The sequence below is a fragment of the Mustela putorius genome, unplaced genomic scaffold, assembly GCF_011764305.1.
Source record: "Mustela putorius furo isolate JIRA1106 unplaced genomic scaffold, ASM1176430v1.1 tig00003898_pilon_pilon_pilon, whole genome shotgun sequence".
NCBI classification, from domain to species: domain Eukaryota; kingdom Metazoa; phylum Chordata; class Mammalia; order Carnivora; family Mustelidae; genus Mustela; species Mustela putorius.
In genome coordinates, this window is record NW_025422047.1 from 27,665,485 (window position 1) to 27,686,424 (window position 20,940).

General features: G+C 34.5%; 1 protein-coding gene across 3 annotated transcripts in view; it reads left to right on the forward strand.

Annotated features, from left to right (window-relative positions):
* Nucleotides 1–20,940, forward strand: part of SCFD1 (sec1 family domain containing 1) — a 107,710-nt gene that overhangs the window by 23,799 nt on the left and 62,971 nt on the right. For all 3 annotated transcript variants that reach the window (XR_006602829.1, XM_013057596.2, XM_004755155.3), the window contains exons 8-13: nt 2,246–2,301; nt 3,561–3,646; nt 6,015–6,114; nt 17,090–17,229; nt 19,886–19,976; nt 20,722–20,795. Coding sequence is in view for 2 of the 3 variants with exons in the window: in XM_013057596.2 (XP_012913050.1) it covers nt 2,246–2,301; nt 3,561–3,646; nt 6,015–6,114; nt 17,090–17,229; nt 19,886–19,976; nt 20,722–20,795 (547 nt within the window). In the remaining variant the exon portion in view is untranslated. The remainder of the gene's footprint in view (nt 1–2,245; nt 2,302–3,560; nt 3,647–6,014; nt 6,115–17,089; nt 17,230–19,885; nt 19,977–20,721; nt 20,796–20,940) is intronic.

Below are 20,940 nucleotides of genomic sequence, written 5' to 3' on the forward strand. Positions count from 1 at the left end.
ATGACCTGAGCCGAAGGCAGAGGCTTAACCCACTGAGCCACCCAGGTGCCCCTCAAATACACTTTTAAGTATAGAGATAAATTTGGTTATTAAGGCACACTCCCAAGGTTCCAGAAAACACTAAATTTACATATACTGTTAATTCACTATACTCAGAATTTTAAACATTTCCTTTGGTACATCTAAATTTACTTACAGCTACTTTGTGTTCAGTATCTAATGTGTGATTTTATGCTTTACTATTACTATTGGATCTGTTTAGAAACCTTATAACTGTAATTTTAATTCTGTAGACACTGAAAACCCTAGTTGAAATGACCCTTAAACTAAATTATTGAAGTTTCTTCATTTCACAAATGAGAAAATTGAAGAAAAGAGAGACACCATGAATAGTTTAGGATATAAACAGAGGTTTGAGGAGAATTTACATGTAAGCTTTGGGGCTCCCTCCTTTCAGGGATTTTTCTCCTTTAATTTCCAGCCCTCAATATCAATCTTTGATTCCTCAGCTCGTTATGTCTTCTGTTTATGTTTTCTGCTTCAGCTCTTTCTCCTCTGTGCCTTGCAAGCTGAAAAGTACCCTCAGGAGAAAAGCTGGTTAAAAATGTATCTCCTTTTTCAAATATATCTCTTCTATATATATATATAAAACGAGAGAAATATATATATTACACACACACACACACACACCCCACCCCCACCCCCTCAACCCCCCCATACTTCCCGCATGCTTTTGAGTACCTTCAAATGAGGTTGTTGTTTATTGCTTTAAACAGAGCACATTGATTTACAACTTTTAATCTTTTTTTTTTTTTTAAAGATTTTATTTATTTATTTGACAGAGAGAGATCACAAGTAGGCAGAGAGGCAGGTAGAGAGAGAAAGAGGAGGAAGCAGGCTCCCTGCTGAGCAGAGAGCCCGATGTGGGACTCGATCCCAGGACCCTGAGATCGTGACCTGAGCCGAAGGCAGCGGCTTAACCCACTGAGCCACCCAGGCGCCCCAACTTTTAATCTTTTAAGTAACCTACTATTTTGCCATCCTACACACACTCCAAAATTTCATTGAATGCTGGTTTTTTGTAGACATTAGCTTATTTTTCCATGATGATACATTTTTAAGGTAAAGGTGATTGAAAAAGAGAAGCATAAAAGACCACTGAAGTGTTAGAGCAACCTTTATTATGTAAAGTATCAGAAAGTGATTTTTTTTCAGAAGAGAAATTGAAACTACTGCCAATCTGATGTAGAAGGATGTCAACAAAAAATGAAGTGGAAAAAGGCAAATTTAAGAATAGTATGTATAATTGTATATTACTGTATTTTTCTTTTTTGTAGTCTTCATTAATGCATTTATTAAGACTACATATAAAAATAATCTGAAACCATCAATATCTAATTTTTAATGGAGATTATTTTAGGTGCTAGAATCAAAGGGTTAACTTTATACATTTCTAGTATCAGAATCTTATATGACAAGCATGTATAACTTGGAAGAAAACTTTTTTTATAAAATTTGCTAATATTCTACAGTTTTACTTTTCTAGTTGAACATGCTTTGTATAGAATCTAGAATGCAACGGTTTTAGCATATAAAGATTACAGTGTTCTCAGTTTGTTTTCTGAGGTTTTCAGTGCAATTGGGTTTTTTCCTATCGTTTTAGGATTTCAACCTTTGATAAAACTTGGCAATAAAGAAAGAGAAATTAAGAGGTCTAATGAGCTGATTCAATAATGAACTGAGGCCACGTTTTAGGAGCTTTTCACATTGAAAGAATATGTTTTTTATCTTTTAAGTTGATTTTTTTAAAAAGACTATAATAGTTCATTGTTAATTTGTTAAATCATGAATAATAATACCAAACTGCTAAATTAACTTATCTCTCTTCATTCTTTTCCATTAAGTCAAATTAAAGTGATTCCTGTGAGCAAACTTTGAAACTGCCTGTAGGGAATCAAATCCTAATTTAGTTTTAATTCATTGAAAAAAATCTGGTCACACTGATAAGCCACTACCATACAGAAATGGCCTTGTTTTTTTTTTTTTTTGACTCCCTTATATTTTCTCTTTGAATGGAAGTGTCCGTTTCTGAAATCTTGCTTTTACTCTTGAGATGATAAATCCTCATGTTTCTAGCCTGAAATTTTATACTTCTCTTATATTTTTGATGGTTTGGTATTTTATTTAAGTATCCATTTTAATTATTAATGGCTGAAATCATTGCTAACATCTATTCTTAAAACAGGTGCTGTTCCTATAATCAGATGTTCAAGAGGAACAGCAGCAGAAATGGTAGCAGTGGTGAGTTCATACAGATATCCATTGATGACAAATAATATTCTATCAGTTGTTTTCCATAAATACCTCAGGTGTTTTTGTTAATATTAAGTATATGATTGCTGTGGGTTATATATTAAATACTAAAGCAGATATTTGTATTTTATAACATTGGGTTTCCACCAAAAATTTAAAAATGGTCATTTTTTGCTGTTATGTGATGGAGAAAATGATTTACGCTGACATGTTATTCCAGCTGTTTCTTTTTTACTAAAATGTATATTTGTCTTTCTGCCTTGTTTCTCCAAGTAGTTTTTATACTTATTTGATCCCCGGATCATTTTACATTTAACTTCACTTAGGAAATGTTTATTGGCGATCATAACCATTTTTTTTTAATTTTTTATTTTTTATAAACATATACTTTTATCCCCAGGGGTACAGGTCTGTGAATCACCAGGTTTACACACTTCACAGCACTCACCAAAGCACATACCCTCCCCAATGTCCATAATCCCACCTCCTTCTCCCAAACCCCCTCCCCCCAGCAACCCTCAGTTTGTTTTGTGAGATTAAGAGTCACTTATGGTTTGTCTCCCTCCCATTCCCATCTTGTTTCATTTATTCTTCTCCTACAATCATAATCATTTTTAAAATGCAGTGCATTTGCTATCCCACTATATTGGAGTAAAATATATAGTATAAACTGGGCATTCAAAAATTTGCTTTAAAGATTAAAAAACAAGTAAGGGAATTGAAACATTATAGAATTACTGAAAGGAAAGGATAAGTGATATGGAAAGATGAAAGATACACTGATGTTTTTGAGTTTTATTAGCCACAGTGAATTACTGACTGATGGAGGGCTGCTTTCTTTCATATTTTCCATTTCTATTCTGGAGCCTCTTGCAGCCATCACTATATAGAGACTTTTCTTGTGAAATAGAATCATGATTGGGTAAGAGGATGGCTCATTACTGCAAATCAGTCCTGTACCTAAAGTAAAAATAGTCCGTGAAAAGTGATTGTTAGTGAAATCAGGCCTGAGTCACAATAGAAAAGGCATTGGTCTTTTCAAGTCCAAGTTAAGATACTATTGAATAGTAAAGAAACTAAAATATTTAGGTTTTAGAATTGCTATTTTATAAAGAAGTTCCAAGTTTCTTGGTTATGAAACTAAGAACACATTATGTTCTTAATGTTCATAATAACACATTTTATTATCCTATATAAGATTCTGTGAAATTTTTCTTTAAAAGTTACTATCAAATTTGATTTTTCAGAAACTAGATAAGAAACTTCGAGAAAATCTAAGAGATGCAAGAAACAGTCTTTTTACAGGTGACACACTTGGAGCTGGCCAATTCAGGTATTGTGTTTTATCAGGGCTTTGACTCTTTGTTCTTGAAATACAAACGGAATGTTTTATTTAATTTACCTTCTGTTAGAAATTTCTGTTTTGGGGGCATCTACGTAGTTGAGTCAGTTAGATATTCAACTCTTGATCTCAGCTCAGGTCTCTACCTCAGGGTTGTGAATTCAAGCCCCATGAAAATTGCTCTGCATTTTTCTCATCTGTAGGAGAGATTTTCCTGTTTATTTGGCTTTGAAGGTCAGAAGCTATTTAATTTCAGTCATCATTAGGTCTCTTGGTAATGACAAAAGTAAGTGAAAAACTTGTGATGTTTATGTCTATTTCTACCTATCAACTAGTTTCTGTTTTTACATTGAAATGCTTGTTCATTAAAAATAATAGATGATATTGGGATGAAGAAGTAAACACACAAAAATGGCTGAGAATTATTTCAAGGGGAACAGACAGTATTTTGGAAAATTAATCCATACCCCCAATTTTAAGTGAATTAATAAATAAAGCCTGTAAAAATAAATTGATACTCAGTATAACTGCCCTCCGGGGATAATAATTCTATGGTAACTTTCCATAGACTTCATTTCAAGTCAATTTAGATGGCTCCTACTGTCTTTCATACTACTCCTATAATTTGGAGTTAACTCTAACATTATGTTTCAGTTGTTTTTTCCAACTGTCTCAGCCCCCACATTATTTTAAACTCTTCTGTGATTTCATTGCTGGTCTTAAATACTCTTTAGAATGCTTCTCATTAAGGAGAGCAGAAACATCAAATTCTCACCTGATTTTTTTTTTTTCCCACAGAACCACCCACTATAGCATCTCTTACTTAATAGTTACCTTTCTACAGTGTTCTTTAAAAAGCCTTAGAAACTAACATAAAGATGCTGTTTTATTTGGATAATTCCTAAAAACTTATTAATGTTATAATATAGTTGTCTTATTTTTAATTTGTTGGGTGCATTTTTTTTTTTTAAGATTTTTTTTATTTATTCCTTTGATAGACAGAGATCACAAGTAGGCAGAGAGGCAGGCAGAGAGAGAGGAAGAAGCAGGCTCCCCACCGAGCAGAGAGCCCGACACGGGGCTCGATCTCAGGACCCTGAGATCATGACCCAAGCCGAAGGCAGAGGCCTAAACCACTGAGCCACCCAGGCGCCCCATTGTTGGGTGCATTTCTAAATTAATTATAGGGGTCAGTAACTTTGTTGGACTGTTGTTTTGGACATTTGAATCCAGTTGTAAGTTAATGATCCTCAATAAGAATTTGGTAATGTCTGGAGACATGTTTGGTTGTCACAGCTGGGAGATGCTACTGGAATTTAGTGGGCTGCAGTATAGGATGCTGCTAAACATCCTACAGTGCACAGGACAAGCCCCCATAACGAGGAATTATCTAATCCCAAATCTCAGTAGTGCTGAGCCAAGAAACTTCACCATAGGCAATCTTTCCTTGCCTTTCACCTAGCTCTGGAGTAATAAATGAAGTAGCTAGTAAAGGTGCCACTCCTATTTATTTATTGCAGAGTTTTATAATCAGTGCAGTATGCGTTTATAGTCATTGCAGTGTAGTGAGTTACTAAAATGGTCAGACTTCTCTTGCAGGACAAAATATGAATAGTTAATATAATTAGATAACAATATCTTTTGAAAATTGCTGTATACCCTTGATACAATATTGCCAAAGCAGATCTTTACAGCTTTTGGGATGCATGGCAACAAGACAACAAGCCTCACTTTGCTTTATAAGTATAGTGTGTTTCACATCTAAGTTGTAATAATTCAGTAAACAATATATGAAGTGTTTGGTAAGTGAGTAATTATATAGACAGGTACCACTATGACTTAATGTTTTAGTTTTATGTACTGTAATGGGATGCTTTGCGAGGGTCTGCTCTAGGGTCTGCTTTTTGAATTTGTGTTTACAGAAAAAAGTTGTAATTTATGAAACTGTCAAACATTTCTGTAAATTTATAAGATTCTGCTCTAATAGTTTCCCTTGGAACTGATAATAGCTATTCCTTTTTTTCCCAGAAAATGTGAAATAAAAATCTAAGTAGAAGCAACTTATTCTTATGTTGGTAACTATAAAAATTATTCTATAGAAGTACTTGCATAGATTTTTTTTTCTTTTAGACAGTTCCTCAAGACATATTCTAGCACTATACACAGACTCTAAGTAGTCCAAACTATTACTTTACTTGACTAACTATACTTAAAAAATTTTTTAAAGCAGACTGTTATGGCATGTTAATATTAGCATACTTCCTGTTCATGTCAAAATGATAAAACCAGAAAGCATTAGAAAAATTGAGATGTAGAAACTGTTATCAAGAGTTATATAATTTTTTTAATATATTTACAGCTTCCAAAGACCTTTATTAGTCCTTGTTGACAGAAACATAGATTTGGCAACTCCTTTACACCATACTTGGACATATCAAGCCTTGGTGCATGATGTACTGGTAAGAGTCTAAATATACCACATTTTACTAAAATGTAGTTATATTCAGTGGTCCTTTTAACTTAAAAATAATGTCATGGCTACAGAAACACAGATGGGAAGGATGGAGCTGAGAAATATGAACAAAAAAGTGATGGAATTTGGTATCACTGAGTCTGGATACTGGAGAATAGTGAAACATTGAAGTGTAAAGTTCTAAACTTAGAATCTTTAAAGTGTAAGATAAATTATTTGTATTGTTGGCAATGATGGGTAGAAAAGGAAGAAAGGAAAATGAGTGAGTGACTTTTTCTTCCTTTTTTTTTTTAAGAGAGCAGGAGTTGGGGGTGGTGGGTGGGGCAGAGGAAAGCGAGAGAGAGACTCTGGAGCAGGCTCCATGCCCACTGTGGAGCCTGATGGGAGTGGAGCTCAATCTTATGAGCTTAAGAGGAAAGCGAGAGAGAGACTCTGGAGCAGGCTCCATGCCCACTGTGGAGCCTGATGGGAGTGGAGCTCAATCTTATGAGCTTAAGAGCATGACCTGAGCCCAAACCAAGACACTTAACCAACCAAGACATCATCCTCAGTGAGTGATTTTTGAGGAAGTAAATAAGTATGTTTCTCCCTGGGGAGGAAAGCTATAATTTCCATTTTTTCTGGGAATCAGTTAAGCTTCATTTTATGGTAAACATAAATAGTATTTTTTTATATTACACCATATGTTTTTTGAGGTAGTTCAACATTTCTAAAATCATTTTTAAAACAAAAATCTGTATTTATATTCATTCATATATTCATCTACTAAATATTGTGTATAGCTTGTGATATACATAGATAAATAAAACAGGTGCAATTATTAAAGTCAATGGGAAGAAAATATGTACACAAATAAATTCTGTACAAGGCACTATGTAATAAAGCCAGAATAGTCCCCATTTGATAGAAAAATTTAGACACAGAAGTTAAATGATTTGAACCCAAATCATTGGCTTTGCCGAGACTAGCACTCTATAATTTACTACCTTCTAGCCCAGGCCTCTAAGGATTATAGTATATAATGATATCACTATTGCAAGGAGTGCCTGAAATATCACATGGAAATGAAAAACATATAATAGGTGGTTTTTTGTTTGTTTTATTTCTTTAAAACTCAGATTCTAGCTTTAAAGTATTTGTTTAAATAAATCAGATTTCAGGATTACTGATGAAAATTAGCAGTTCTGTACCATTCTGTATCCTAGAGTCCTGTGTCATTCTAGGCTCTAGGATGAATGTCTTTAGAAATAGTAGGCAACTCTGATTCAGTTGAGAGGGCAAGAAAAATCAGAGGGACTACTGAATTAAATCCCAGGTAATGGAACAGGGAAGCTAGTTGTAGGAGGTCAAGTATTAGGCTGAAGAAGAATTCAACCACTACTGGTGGGTCTGCTGTCTGACAAAACATTTTAGATCCTAGTTTTAGCAATAAAGAAAGCAAATGAAAATACTCTTTTCTTCCTGGAGTTTACATTATGATAGGACAAGCAGTAACTAAAATAAATAAATTAAATAAATAAATAAAACATGACATTTTAGAAGATGGAAAATACTCTGGAGGAAAATAAAGCAGGTGACGGTAAACAGGATTGTAACTTTAAAATAGGAAAGATCTCACTGAAAAAGAGGCATTTAAGGGAAGAGCTAAAGGAGGTAAGGTAGTAAATTACATAGCTGTGTGGAAGAGAACAGCTTTCTAGGCAGAAAGATGCCTAATATGTTAAAGGATAGCGAGGCAGCCAAGATGGCCAGAGCAAAGTAAGGCAGGTGGAAAATAGTAGGAGGAAAAGTTAAGTAGGATATGGAAAGCCAGTGCAGTTTTGAGTAAAGGAGTGGCATCTGATACACATTTTAAAAGTATCACTCTACCTGCAGTGTTGAAAACGGACTCGTGAGGGGCATAGGAAGAGTCAAGAGACCCAGTAGGAGGCTATTGTAGTTATCTTAGCAAGAAATGATGTTGGCTTACAACAGGATGGAAATGGTGAGGGTTGTAATAATCTATGGAGTGCAGAGAATAGGATTTGCTGATGAATTAGATGTGGATCTAAGAGAAAGAGGAGTCAGAGATGAGTCCAGAGTTTTGGCCTTTGCAAGTGGACAAATGTCATTTATTGAGATAGAGACATGGAAGGAGAAATTTCGATGGGAAGATCAGATGTTGAGTATGAGACATGTTAATGTGAGATGCCTATTAGGATTTTCAAGTAGATACCAAATAGATGTATGAGTCTAGAGTTTGGGGAAAACATCTGGTCTAGAGAAATAATTTAAGAGTAGTCCATTTATAAATAGTATTTAAAGCCAAGAGATAAAATGAGATCACCAAGGGGATGAACATAAAGAGGGAAGAGGTCCAAGAACACAACTCTGAGGCATTTTAACATTTAGAATTCAGGGTGATGAATAGAAACCAGCAATATAATGTAGAAAGAAGCAACCAGTAGTGAGATAGAAGAACTAAAATCTGTTATTTCGGAAGCCAGTGAATTAACTGTTTTCAGAGAGGAGGCAGGAATCAACTTGGACGAATGCTGAGGACTAAGAAGTCACCAATGCATGTGGCAACATCAAGATTATTACTGACTTTGGTAAGAGCAGCTTCACTATATTGGGTTTAAGAAAGATAGGAAGAAGAGAGAATGAATATACACAAACTGTAGAAGAGTTTTTGCTATATAGGACAGTTAAGAAAAGTGGTAATTGGAATGTGAGGTCAAAAAAGATCTTCAAATGAGAATCATTCCAGCATGTTTATAGGTCAGTGGGAATGATCAAAAGAGAAAAGCTGATGCAGGCCAAGAGAGTGTCCTGTAGAGCTGTAGGAGGCATTAATGATCAGTATCATTACAGACCAGGATTTCTCAACCTTGGCATTGACATTTTGAGCCCGATAATTTTTTTGTTGTGGAGGGCTGTCTTAAACATTGTGAGATGTTTAGGAGTATCCCTGGCCTCTACCCTCTAGGTGCCAGTAGCACTTTCTCAGTTGTGGTGACCACAGTGTTTTCACACATTGCCAGATAGACCAAGGCTGTGAGGAGGGGCAAAATTGCCTCTGAGTGAGAATTGCTGTTAATAAGCTGATGACAGGACTTTGAAAGCTGGAGTTGTTTTAGGGAAGAAGACAAGTGAAGAGTCTGGGAGTAGCAGGGAAGGCAGCTATTTCATTCTTGGGTCCACCCAGTTGAAGTTCAATTAGAGTAAGAAAGTACAGTGGAAGTTTAGAGTAGATGTTCAGAATAGGAGATTTTGCTGTTGACCCAGTATGAGTTCTAGAGGGTAATGACAGAAAGGTTTTAGGAATTGGTTAAGAATGAGAGTGGAATCTGAAGCTGGTGGTATAGGGAGCTGTAGAGAGATTGGCATGATGTAGTAGTTTTCATAATCTCAAATTAGATTTGGTTGGTGGGGTCCTGGCTTTAAGGTGGGTGCAAAGAGGTGTTACAGATCAGGACAGGGCACTGAGATACTTCAATCTTTTTAATTCCTTTTCTGATGAAAGTATTTGATGCTTTGAGCATAAGAGATAATATGTATGTACAACTAATTGCACCATGAAGGAATATGCCCTTATTCCCCGTTGTTGGAAGAGAAAATTAGGAAACATAACTTACTACAGAGATTTCCCCAAAGCAGACAAGGCTAATCCTGGTCCTTGAGTTTTTCACTGTTCCAGAGTGAAATGAAAATACCAAGGGCTAAGAAAAGAAGTTTTTTTTAAATGGACCTTTTTGCTAATTTGTGTGTGCTTACCTGTTTTATTATCCTTGTATTTTTTTAAGGTATATAATTTGCTAATTTTCTATTTCCCATTTTTGGAAGTTAAAATAATCCTTTTTAGAAAAACAAGGTGGGGGCACCTGGGTGTGGCTCAGTGGGTTAAGTGTCCAACTCTTGGTTTCAGCTCAGGTCATGATCTCAAGGTATTGAGATCAAGCCCCGAGTCAAGTTTATGTTCAGCACAGAGTTTACTGCTCTCCTTCTCCCTCTACCCCACTCCACAGGCTCTCTCTGAAATAAATAAATCAATCTTTTAAATAAATCAAGAAATATATACATACATATATTAAAACTAGATAGTAAAAATAGCCTTAAAAGTTGGCAACTGTGTGTTTCTAGAAATCCAGTTCAACAAGTATTTTTTAAGTGCCTAACCCTGTATCAGACACTGCTAATTACTGGGATACCATTGGTGAACCAAGTAGATGTTATCTCTGATGCATGAAGGTTAGACTAGTGGGTTCCTGTGGACATTTTAGTTATTGTTGCTTTTAGTTTTTGTTCTATATTATATATATATAATATATATAATATATTGACCATGACCATATATATATATATATATATATATATATATATATATACACCTCTAGTCAACTCTCTTAGGTTAGGGTATCAGATTCCATATTACCCTAGCCACTCTTTTCACAGCATTACTATCAAAACATTTAGGTCTTATGAAAATAGTCTCTTTAAAGAGATTGGTTAAGATTTAACTACACAGTTTATATTGACATTCCTATTTATTAATGTAATTTTTCAATTTAAAAAAATTTCTTAAATTTTAAAAAATATTTTAATTCCAGTATAGTTAATTAACATACAGTGTTACAGTTTCAGATGTGCAATATAGAATTCAGCAATTCTGTATATTAGTCTGCTTATCAAGATACGTATACTTTTAATCCCTTTTATCTATTTAACCCATCCTCCCACCCATCTTGGCTCTAGTAATCATCTCTTTGTTCTCCAAAGTTAAGAGTTTCTTAAAAAAAAAAAAAAAAAGAGTTTCTTTTGGTTTATCTATTTTTTTTCTTTGTTCATTTGTTTTGTTTCTTGAATTCCACGTATAGATGAAATCATATGGTATTTATCTTTCTCTGACTTATTTCGCTTAGTTCTATACTCTCTAGATCTCCATGTTGTTGCAAATGGCAAGATTTCACTCTTTTTTATGCCTAAATAATGTTTCATTATTCAGGCATATATATTCCAATACACACACACACATACACACACACCCCACATCTTTATCCATTCATCTTTTTTTTTAAGATTTTATTTATTTATTTGACAGAGATCACAAGTAGGCAGAGTAGCAAGCAGAGAGAGGGGGAGGCAGGCTCCCTGCTAAGCAGAGAGCCCGATGCAGGGCACAATCCTGGGGCCCTGAGATCATGACCTGAGCTGGAGGTAGCTGCTTAACCCCCTGAGCCACCCAGGCACCCCCCCAATCATCTTTTTTTTTTTTTCATCTTTTATTTTTTTTTAAGATTTATTTATTTACTTAAGAGAGTGTGTTTATGTATAGACAGGGGAAGGGGCAAAGGGAGAGGGAATCTCAAGCAGCCTCCACGCTCAGAGGGGAGCCCACTGTGGGGCTCAATTCCATGACCCTAAGATCACGATCTGAACTGAAATCGAAGAGTCAGATGCTTAACTGAACCAATAAGGTACCCATATCCGTTCCTCTATAGATATGGACAGTTGGGCTGCTTTCATAATTTTTCTACTGTTAATGCAGTAATCACAGGGGTACATATATTCTTTCAAATTAGTGTTTCATGTTCTTTGGGTAAATACCCTGTAGCACTGTTACTGGATCATATGGAAGTTCCTGTTAATTTTAATGCAGTTTCTAGATGTGAAACAGCTATAACTGGGATATCATAAATTGTTATCATGTCTTTTTGTTTGTTTGTTTGTTTGTTTTGGTTAAAACTGCTGCTTGTGAAGTTTCTTTGGAGTTTTTAAAACTCTTAATAATTATACCCTTTACCTCCACAAGATGGAGTAAAAGTTCTGGATAGGAACTGTTAACCTGAAATTGGAGCTTGCTTTTTATATTAAATATCTTTACCTAAAAATCTTGAACACTGATAGTATTTATATATCAGATTGTGAAAACAACTGGAAATTCATACAACTTCCCTGCATGCCAAAAAGATTCTTGTCATTTAACATGGGAAATAAACTCTTCTGGTGAAAAACTTCACAGTGCACCTTTGCTTTTACTGGGATATAAGAAGCAAAAGTAATAATTAGAAAGTCATAACTCCTTCTTGTTGTATCTTGGTTGTTGGGGGGTAGATTTGATTTTTCTGTGGTGAGTAGTTATCATTAGGCAAACCCATCGGCATTATTTCTTGTTGGTATCTTGTACTTTACTTGGGCTTTGGTTTTTCATATCTTAGTTAAATTTTTACTTAAATCCAAGTTATTCATGGGAATTTCCTACTAAAGTTGTGTAGACTCTGTGAAGTCCAGGAAAACACTCTTGATATCATTCATTTATTAAAAAATGATATTGTTTCAGTATGTTTCCATATTCCTTACTGTATGTATTATTTGCTATTTACTGATCTGTTTTAGGTTGATAGTATTTTTTTCCCTTACATCTATGTCTGTGATGGAGCATTATACAGATTTTCTTTTTCAATTAAATATTGTAAGTTAGATTTTTCTGTCCTATTTTGGTCTTCTGCACATATATTTCTTTTTCTTCTTGTCACCTTCTGACCAAAACTCAGGGTTTCTGAATCAGTGTTGTCTCAGAGAAATAAAATATGAACTACAGATCTAATTTTGGATTAATGGCCACATTAAAAAGATAAAAAGGAACAGGTGAAATTTATTTTAATAATATATTTTATATAATCCCATAAGTGTAAATTACTAGCATTTTAACACATAATCAGTTTAAAACTATTTTATATTCTCTTATTAGATATTAAGTCTTGAGATTTTGATATATATTTTATTCTTACATCTCAATTCAGGCTAGCCACATTCCAGATTCTCAGTAGCCATCTTGACTGGTATCAACTGTATTGGACAGCATATTTCTAAATCACTACAACTCAAGTTCTTTACTAGTTTAGAGACTAAATAAATTACTTGTAAGTTGAGATTATTACATGAACACTGGTAGAAAATATTTGCATACTGTCAGCAATATATCTCTAGAGGCTTCTAGCCCATGAGTTATAAGGAATTCTGCCTTAATAGAAATGAACAAGCTTATCAAAGTTCCTGACCTTGCTCATTCTATATAGAATACCTTGGCATCTGAATTAGGATAAATTAGGTAGTACTGTTCAATATAAAAGAACCCTCAAACCTCAGTGGATTAAAATAACAAATACTTATTTTTGTTCACAGTATTTCTTGTTTCTTGTCCAATGTGGGTGAGCAAGGAGGACCTCTAACATATCATAGTCACTCCCAAATTAAGGTTAATGAGGCCCATTTCAGCACATACTTTCACAATCACTATGGCAAGGGGCAAACAATTGTGGGTTCTATATAAATCCTGTTTTATTGTTATAAATAAAACTTTAAGACTCTTATTAGGGAATATTTCATATAGAAACACAAAGTTGCAAAAGACTGTAATGAACCCCCCCCATGTGCATCATTTAGTTTCCCAGACAGTATGCATCTTATCCTGGGCATTATATGAGCTATGTATAAATATTCCAGTGTTTGTCTAAAAAAAAAACAAAACATTTTATTATCATACCTAACAAAATTAACAATTATTCTTTGGTAATATCTGCTTCTATCTCTGTATTCAGCATTTTCTAATTGTTTCAAAGACACATCTTTATAGTTGGTTTGTTCAAATAGGGATCCAGACAATATCCTTACGTTGCATTGGTTGGTACATATTTAAGTTTCTCAGTGTACAACAATTCCTCTCCTTCCACTCCTTTTTTATTGCCATTTTTTTGGTTGAAGGAATTGGGTTGGTTTTCTAAAGACTTTCCTACATTTCTGTGTTTTGTTGATTGTATTCTTGAGGTACACAATTTGTTGTGATTCTCTATCCCTAGTATTTTCTATAAACTATAGATCTAGAGACTTGATTAGATTTGGCTCAATTGTTTGCCTCATGTGAATATAAATCTTTGCTCTACATAAGTGAGTATCACCCATATCATCCAAATGTTAGCTCTGTTGGGGTTTACTGGTCTGCTTTAACTTGTAAAAGGAAACAAAGGCTGATGAAGATGTAGCCGTATTTTTCATCTCAGTGGGATTTATTTATATCTCATGCTTTCGGACACCATTGTCCTGTCTTCTAAGTCAAGAAAGTATGACTATAAGTAGGAAAGGTTAGACTCTATCATGTTAAAACTAATTCTGTTGTCTTTTATTTGTGTATAAATGTCCACTTTCTTTAACGTGATTAAGTTCAGCACAGAATGTTCTAATTTCCCAATTTCCAAGACTAGAATTTTCCTTATTTGCCTGGCAGTTGTGCAAACAGTGGAAGTTTCTTGCCGCTATTATGTTGTTTCTCAAAATTCTTGCCATTTTTTATTTCTTTATCATTTTGTGTTTTAAGTATTCCATCAGTACTTCAGTAATAGTATGTGCTCTTCTTTTTCTTTCTTTTTTTTTTAAGATTTTATTTATTTGTTTGAGAGAGTGCACAAGCATGGGGAGCAGCAAACAGGGAGAGGGTGAAACAGACTTGCCACTGAGCAGGGAGCCCAATGCGGGGCTCAGTCGCAGAACCCTGGGATCATGACCTGAGCTGAAGGCAGATGCTTAACTGACTGAGCCACCCAGGCACCCTGTGTGCTCTTATTTTTCAACCAGTAGTTCTGTTAACAAGTTACTTTATTTTGAATGAGCTGTCTCATCACTATGGAAAGTACTTTGCTAGAAATTCTAATTAATAAGGCATAACTATTTAACTATTGGTATCTATTGTTAATTTTTTTTTTAATATTCATTTATTCGACAGACAGCACAAGTAGGCAGAAAGGCAGTCAGAGAGAGAGAGGAGGAAGCAGGCTCCCTGCTGCAGAGAGCCCAATGCAGGGCTCGATCCCAGGACCCTGGGATCATGACCTGAGCCGAAGGCAGAGGCTTTAACCCACTGAGCCACCCAGGTGCCGCTCTATTGTTAATTTTTAAAGCAAGAGTTCTCAGATTTAGCTGTTACTATCTGTTTATTGTGTTTTCTTCCTATTTGATTAGTTATATAAACAATTTTTACCAGTATGAGGATGCGAAGAGCAATTGAATTTACTGATGTATTTATCCTATGAGGATGTGAAGAGTCTATAGGAAAGATACAGTATTAGCAGGCCAAAATACAGCGTTGTATACTCTTTGTCAATAGACTTACTAATCAGCTATGGCAATTGGACATCTGTATATTTTGCACTCTTGTTTTTTGTGTCATAGGAAAAATTAACAAGCAAATAAATAACTGTATTAAGGACTTGAGAGAGTTGCAGGGTATGGTCTAATGTATTAGAGTCAGTATTGTTTCCCTAGTTTTATCAAGAGATCAAATTATATTCAGTACATTTAATCTGCTAAGACCTAGAAGTTGAATTATTAATTAAGAATATATCTTAGAACAAAGATGATAGTAATATTGCCATGCTAGATAATTTCTCCATATAATTTATTTTTTGTTCACCATTCATTCACTTCTTGATAGCCATATTTTGTCTTTATTAATTTTTTAAAGATTTATTAATTTAGAGAGAGTGTGTACAAGTGGGGAGAATGGGGCAGAGGGAGAGAATCTTTGAGTGGACTCCCCACTGAGCTTAGAGCCTGATGCTGTGATCGATTCCAAGACCATGAGATCATGACCTGAGCCCAAACCACAAGTCAGACCCTTAACTGACTGAGCCATCCAGGCGTCCCGATAGCCATATTTTATCTTTAGCTCACTATTCTTCAGAGTAGAGTTGAACCATAAAATACTGCTATTACATGAAGGAACTCCCAGGTCTAAGGCAGGAAGGAAAGGGAAAAGATAAAATACTTTTATTTTGGTTTTTGTGTGTGCATTTTTCTGAGAAAGAGCAAAAATCAAGTCTCATGTCAGTCAAATTAGTTCTAGGCAGAAAAATGTATAATTATGTAGTGGTATCTAGCTCCTAGAATTTATGTAAAAGGAAGTGCTGTTATTATTGTAGCTTCCGTTGTAGTTATTTTTAAAAAATACATCAATCAAGGGGCGCCTGGGTGGCTCAGTGGGTTAAGCCGCTGCCTTCGGCTCAGGTCATGATCTCAGGGTCCTGGGATCGAGTCCCGCATTGGGCTCTCTGCTCAGTAGGGAGCTTGCTTCCCTCTCTCTGCCTGCCTCTCTGTCTACTTGTGATCGCTCTCTGTCAAATAAATAAATAAAATCTTTTAAAAAAAAATACATCAATCAACAGATCAGAACATTAAGGCTCTAAGAGTTTAAAAATTATATTTAAGGGGCAGCTGGATGGCTTAGTCAGTTAAGTGTCTGACTCTTGATACCAGCTCAGATCATGATTTCAGGTTGTAAGATCGAGCCCTACAATGGGCTCCACACTGGACATGGAGCCTGGTTAAGATTCCCCCTCTGCCCCTCCTTCCCTTCTTCACCATCTCTCCCTATTTCTTTTTTTATCTCTCTTCCCCCTCTCAAAAAAAATTAAATATTTATTTAAGATTATGTTTGCTACTGGAAACAAGGAAACATCAGAAGACCTGGGTAAATAAGTAGATATGTCTGAATGTTGGACTACTATATAACCATGATAAAGATGAGGTAGATGTACACATACAGGTAGAGAAAGAACTCCAAAATACATCCTTATGTGAGAAAAGGTACAAAAAATGTATAATGTAATGCAAGTCTTTAAAATTAAAAGGATATGTGTATGCTGGCATATGCAAAAATATTTTTCTAGAAGGATACACAAGAACCTTAACATGATTTTTATGTATTTTTTGAAGTTTTAATCATTTGCATCTACTACTTTAACTAAAATACATAAATATTAAAGGTACCTTTGTGTAATGAAACATTGGAAGGAGGTCTTTAAATTTCAAATGTGTATTTTATCCTTAGAATTATTAGAAAAGGCAGTAACAGTCTGTGTTATTTTCCTTGTTGTAGGAAATGTTATGGTTCTTGAACGGTTACTTAAGAAAGGTTTACTTTTTCCTAGGATTTCCACTTAAACAGAGTTAATTTGGAAGAATCTTCAGGAGTAGAAAATTCTCCAGCTGGTGCTAGACCAAAGAGAAAAAACAAGAAGTCTTATGATTTAACTCCAGTTGATAAATTTTGGCAGAAACATAAGGGAAGGTAAGATAAACATCAGTAAGTTAAAGATTCACCCCTTTACAGGGAAATGAAGATGTCATCTGACTTAATGAATTTGATGAAAAAAATAAAAAAGATGATGGTGGTTCCTCTACACAATGAGTAGAAGCTATAATTACATAGTCTATAGGGATGTATCTATTTCTTCTCAGTTCCTAGGTTGTTTCTTGTTGGTTGTTTTTCAGTAAGCTTATACCATACGATTTTGTAGGTTTTACAGATAGTCTTTCTAAATTTTGTTGCTGTCCCCACTGACCTTCTGCAAGATGATTTCTGCCTTTCTTTAAAATAGGTTTTAGTGATAAATGTCAAAGTGTAATCTTCCCTCTTTGTTCCATGTTTGCCTTCATACAAACACAGTTTTAAATCTCTATGGAAAGAGAATACCTAAACCTGAAAAACATTTATTTAAAGCACATTAGAAATAATAATTAGTTGTGTGATTTCTTATAGGCAGATATACAGATCCCATGTATTGCTATATGCCCTTAAAGTTTAGGGTATTTTATGAACTCAATAATGGTCATCATGGCTAGAGAAATCATTCTAAACCCCCCCCCCCAATAAAAAGCATTCCTCTGAGAGAAAAATGCTGCTTACCAACAATTACGGAACTAAAATGTTATTTATTATTATTATTTTGAGTATTTAAGGTATTACTATACCTATATGTGACCAAGTCCTTGATATGGCTGTTCTTTTTGACCTCATTTATGTTAATAGAGAAGTAAGATGGAGACTTGATTCAACCATTTGGGGTTTTTTTTTTTCTTTTTATTTATAACTTTTTTTTTTAACATTGCAAAGTCACATTGCTTATAACAAGGAATTTTATTTTCTCTGCAGAGAAAAGCCACTGTTTCCCTCTTTCTGACTGGCAATTTGGGTACTGTTATAATTTATTTTAAATAATTTTCTTCTCTTTGGAATTCCATAGTCTGTGATTTTGGGTATAATGGCAAAGTACTAGAAATTACATTTACATTATTTCTAGAAAAGGCACAAGATATTTTAAAATTAATTTTAAGATTTATATTTTCTGGTAGAAAAGACCTTAAGAAAAAAAATCTCATTCAAATATGGAAGATTTGAATATTTCCTTTATATATTTAGGAACAATCTTAGAAGTCAGTTGAATAGTAAGAATTTTAATTTTTTGTTTGTAAATAAGAATAGCCCTGAATAACTCTCAATCTGAATGTCATACTACAATATTCTAGAAATACAGTAATGTGGGTGCAAAGACACTGGCAGTTAGTGTGGAGTAAAACAAGTAATTTAAATCTCTCTGAGCTTCAGTTTCTCTATCAGTAAAATGTAGGTATGATTATTCTACCTGTTGCCCTATTTCAGAAGGTTGTTATGAAGATGAAGTCAGATAAAGAAGTAACTTGCCCAGAGTCATTCAGTTATCAGAGATAAAAGCAAGAATAAAGTCCAGTCCTGGAAGATCCCAAAAGGCGTGGTCCTAATTATTAATACGCATACCTCAGCAAGACTGTGGTTAGATTATATGAAAGAATAGAGAGACAGTCTTAGCACTTTGTGTTTGGCGTACAGTAAACCTTCCATTAATGTTAGCTGTTAGGGATGTCTTTTAGCCCTGAGATCTGAAGATACTGGAGATTTTAGGATCTTCTAGTTCAACCAGCACATTTTAATATGCTCAGTGCTATATGTTCTACCAGCATACAGTCTTTTGAAGCTGAGTTTAGAGCCTGTGATTGTTATGCAAAACTGAACCATGGTCTTCAAAATCCTCTCAGGGTCTTCTGTCATTTCTCTCAGTCTCTACTGGATGAGATGTGCTGATCATTAATGAAGCGTTAAAAGGTTTTTGTTTCATTGCTACACAGACAGGACCTTTTCTTTCTTAAAGGAAGAAAAGCTTCTGGCCACTTCTAAAGCTGTAAATGAAAAATACTTATGAACCATTTATGGTCAACATACATTTATTTAGAATTATTTAAGATTAGTGCCATATGAAATTTTTTCTACCAAAGCTTCTCAATGATTGCAGATCACTTGTGTCTGAAGTCTATAGAAATTACTGCTAAAACACACTTACCTGGACGAAGACGTCAGGCATTAGACCAAAAAAAGAAACTGTGACCTATGTTCTATTTTTACTAGCAGTGTTCTAAGATATTAAGCTTACAGAATTAAACGATTTTTTTCACAATTACTTGCATGATTTTTTTTTTTTTTGCATGCCATCTTTGTAATTGTATGAACCCTGTGACACTCTGTGTTAATTTGGGTGATAATATTTAATTGATATTTCATATACCATGCCTTCTCTTCTTTGTTTTTCAGTCACTTAAATATTTTATTATTTTTTCTAATAGTGTATAGGTGAAAAAAATGTGATATAGTTAATGAAAATGATAGAAATAAATTTAAATTTGCTTAAGTGTGTAAGAATTATGGTAGGCATTTTAAAGAAATAATATTAATAATCTAAATAGATATCCACGGAGATATGTGGTTATATTTATGCTGTGTCATATGTTAAATATATTCAAATAGGTACATTTAAAATCAAAATAAATCCTCATTGAATATACTTCAGGAATCACATAAAAATCAACATTTTTAATGTCATGCTCATAGTTCCTCTTGCTCAATACTGTTTCAGTCCATTCCCAGAAGTTGCAGAATCAGTTCAGCAAGAACTAGAATCGTACAGAGCACAGGAAGATGAGGTTAAACGACTTAAAAGCATCATGGTAAGATTTCTTTTGCTTTCTTAGAATTACAGAAAAGCAGGACATCTGGAGAGAGAAAGAGATTAACTTTTTTTCCTCATGAAAATTTGAAACCATTCATTGTTTTTAATAAGAAAAGTATTCTTAACTTACAGAAAAGATCTTTGTCAAAAAGAAACCCTGAATAATGAGAAGAGCAAAATGTTTTAAAAGAACAGTCTGGGGCACCTGGGTGGCTTAGTTGGTTAAGTGGCTGCCTTCAGCCCAGGTCATGATCCTAGAGTCCGGGGATCAAGTCCCACTTTGGGCTTCCTGCTCAGCAGGGATTCTGCTTCTCCCACTGACCTCTCTCCCTCTCAAATAAAATCTTTAAAAAATAAATAAGTAAATAAAAATAAAAGAACAGTCTGAATTTATGATCTGAAAAAATATATAATGTGGCTTTATTTTAGGGGTATATCTTCCAGTGCTGCTCACTCTATTACACTTGGACCTGACTTCAGAGTTCAGCTCTGCCATATATTACTACATGACCTGTGGCAAGTTTCTGGCCCTATTTCTTTACCTAAAAATACCCACTGGTCCTTAATCATTCAACTAATTAGACTGGTGTGACCAGAACTTTTCTGGAATTGTCAAAAATGGATATGCTTGTTCCTTAGGGGCGAAGAATTGTTACTCTGGGTGAACTTAAACCTTAGTGTTTATCACTGATCTTAGGAATATATTAGTTTATATGCTTCTGAGATCTTTTTTTCCTCCTCAGGGACTAGAAGGGGAAGACGAAGGAGCCATAAGTATGCTTTCTGACAATACTGCTAAGCTTACATCAGCTGTTAGGTAAGTAAGCAATATTTGCTCTTTAAGTCTACATAAAGACTTATTTTGCTCTTTAAGTCTACAGAAAGATATATTTTGAATGTTAAAAATCTGGCTAATATTTTTAATAATAAGAAATAGTAGGTAATAGCATAGACCCTTAAAA